At 34.4% G+C, this 2,580-nt stretch overlaps 1 protein-coding gene across 1 annotated transcript; it reads right to left on the bottom strand.

Moving 5' to 3' along the window:
• Positions 1-667: 667 nt before the first annotated feature.
• On the bottom strand, positions 668-1,606 carry LOC130685092 (olfactory receptor 6C2-like). Its single transcript, XM_057508279.1, has one exon. The coding sequence runs from the start codon at positions 1,604-1,606 to the stop codon at positions 668-670; it is 939 nt and encodes a 312-aa protein (XP_057364262.1).
• Between the last annotated feature and the right edge of the window lie 974 nt (positions 1,607-2,580).

The raw sequence follows: 2,580 nt of genomic DNA, 5'->3' as shown, positions 1-2,580 counted from the left end.
TTTAATTGGGACATCAATGTTAATCTGTTTTATGTAACTTCAGTGAAGGATTTATCTTAAACAGGAATTGCCAGTGCATTTCTCTCTTCATTGTGACTTAAATCATGTCCCTTTGGCAAATTTTAAATAACTTCTATATTGTACAGGATCCAATCAATAAAATAATATGTGAATCAAGTGGTTTTAAAGATACTCCATTAATAAATGCTTCTTTCAAATCATAAATCTTATACATATTCCCTACTTGAAAAATATTTTGCATTTATGAAATTTTACCACATAACACTTAGAAAAGTATTGATTCTTTTCAATATTAAGCCCCTTCTCATTAAAGTAAGGATTTTGTTTTATTTTTGTTTTTCTGTGTGTGTGTACTTTCGAGTTATGATGCTCACTATTGTACTAATATTTTAAGATAAATTTTCCAATCCTTTCAGCAATGGTAAGGAAATCTTAGTAGTGAAATCAAGTTTTGATTGCCTGAAACACCTATTCTCATTTTTCTTCATTACAATTATCATCTGAAAGAAGCTTTTTTGTAAGGAAATGAAAGCGGTAAATTGACCAGGGTCAGTACTGGATGAAAGGACAAATATAGATGATGAAAAGAAAAAATTAGGCAGAAACAGAAGAAAAAGTGCTTAGGGAACTAGACATCAGTGTTCCCCTAATTCTTTGAGAGCAATAGAAATCTTTTGACTAAGACATTAAAGGCTTGTTTCACTTGTTTGTTCCTCAGAGTGTAAATGAAAGGGTTTAACATGGGGGAAATGGAAGTAGTGAGTATAGATACTCCCTTATTAATGGCCATTTCATCTTTTGCTGAAGGCTTGATATAAACAAAGATGCAGCTGCCATAGGTGATAGAAACCACGATAATGTGGGAAGAACAGGTAGAAAAGGCTCTTGTCCTCTGCTGGGCAGAGGGGAGTCTTAGAATTGTTCTGATAATGTACATGTAGGACAGAACTACACACAGCAGTGTCACAATAAAAACCATCACAGAGCAGACAATAACCATCTGCTCTATGAACCATGTATCTGAGCATGAGATCTTCAATATTGGGTTAGCATCACATGCAAAGTGGTCAATGGCATTAGAGGCACAGAATTCCAAGTCCAGTCCCAAGTTAAGTGGTAGCAATATGATCAACAATGTAGTCATCCAACAGCAGAAGACGAGCCTTTTACAGACCGTGTAGTTCATAATAGTCATGTAATGCAGGGGTTTGCATATGGCTACGTATCGATCAAATGACATGGTGGCCAAGAGAAAAAATTCTGCTACTGCAAAAACATCTGTAAAAAATAGTTGGCATACACAAGCATTATATGTAACACTCCTGTCACCTGTTGATATGCTGTACAAGAATCTAGGAATGCAGGCAGAAGTGAATGAGATTTCTAACAAAGAAAAATTTTGGAGAAAAAAGTACATAGCAGTTTTAAGGTGAGAATCCACTAACGTGAGGATGATGATGCTCAGGTTTCCAGTTACACTCAACATGTAGGGGATCAGTAGAAATATAAAAATCAGAATCTGTAGCTGAGGGTCATCTGTCAATCCCAGGAGGATGAAACTGGTTAGAGATGTGTGGTTTCTCATTCCTGGGTCCTGTCTTTTTCCCAGTCTGCATGTAAAAGCAATGGAAGTAAGATCTGAGTAAAGAGTGGAAAAATTGCCTTACAGTGGGTTTTGTTCAGAAAAGACAAGCAATGTATTTTACATGTATTTTGTTTTTCTTGATAATGAGTTTTAAAAATAATTCATGCTCTTGGCTCTGTTGATAGCATATCATTAGGTGGATCATAATCCTGGCTTTCAAATGTTTTTTAATACAACATATGGTAAGGTAGACATTTTATGTTGCACCCCAGTGTACCTGCTCAAACCTACACAAATACTTAAACACATATATTGGTAAGAAAAAACTATCCCTTAGGATCTATACTCTCTGATATTTATGTTCTAATATATCACATTAAAAATAAATACATGTATCATCAAGTTGTTTTTATAGCCTACTAAATGGTCATGACTGTATTTCAGAAAAAATATAATGTTTTTGTGGAATTTTTTGAATAATATAGTCCAAGGAAAATAGAATCTTCCATGAGAATTTTTTTAATGTGCACTATTACTTTAATTTGCACTTTGGAATAGATTAGCTCATGGTATACTACTTCCCTTAAGAATATTTCCCTTATCAGTAACCAAGGTTTTCCTCATTGTCACTTCCTGCTTGTAGCATTTTTTTCCTGAATGAACTAAAAACACAACAGCTGTGTGTGAAACAAGATATTTCTAGATTCCTCTACCAATGCTGTCAAAGCCTGTTCCACTGCACAAGTCATCTTATATGTACTACCTGTCTGGAAAAAAATTTGTGTAATCATTTATGTTTTTTCCTTCCCCTTTACTACATCCATTAGGCTGATTCTGACCTATACCTGGGTCTTTGGGATTCATTCCTCTGTTTCTATTTAACTCTTCAGATAAGTCCTTCTAAATCTCCCAAGCCACATTAAGAACTTTCTCTGTTTTTGTCACACTTTATGCTTAATAGTATATGTTAAAAA

Source organism: Manis pentadactyla, chromosome 10, assembly GCF_030020395.1.
Source record: "Manis pentadactyla isolate mManPen7 chromosome 10, mManPen7.hap1, whole genome shotgun sequence".
Lineage (NCBI taxonomy): Eukaryota > Metazoa > Chordata > Mammalia > Pholidota > Manidae > Manis > Manis pentadactyla.
This window is presented reverse-complemented; position numbering and strand designations above follow the sequence as displayed.

Coding starts and splice junctions, on each gene's coding strand:
- LOC130685092 (XM_057508279.1), bottom strand. CDS start 1,606: ATGAGAAACCACACATCTCTAACCAGTTTCATCCTCCTGGGATTGACA.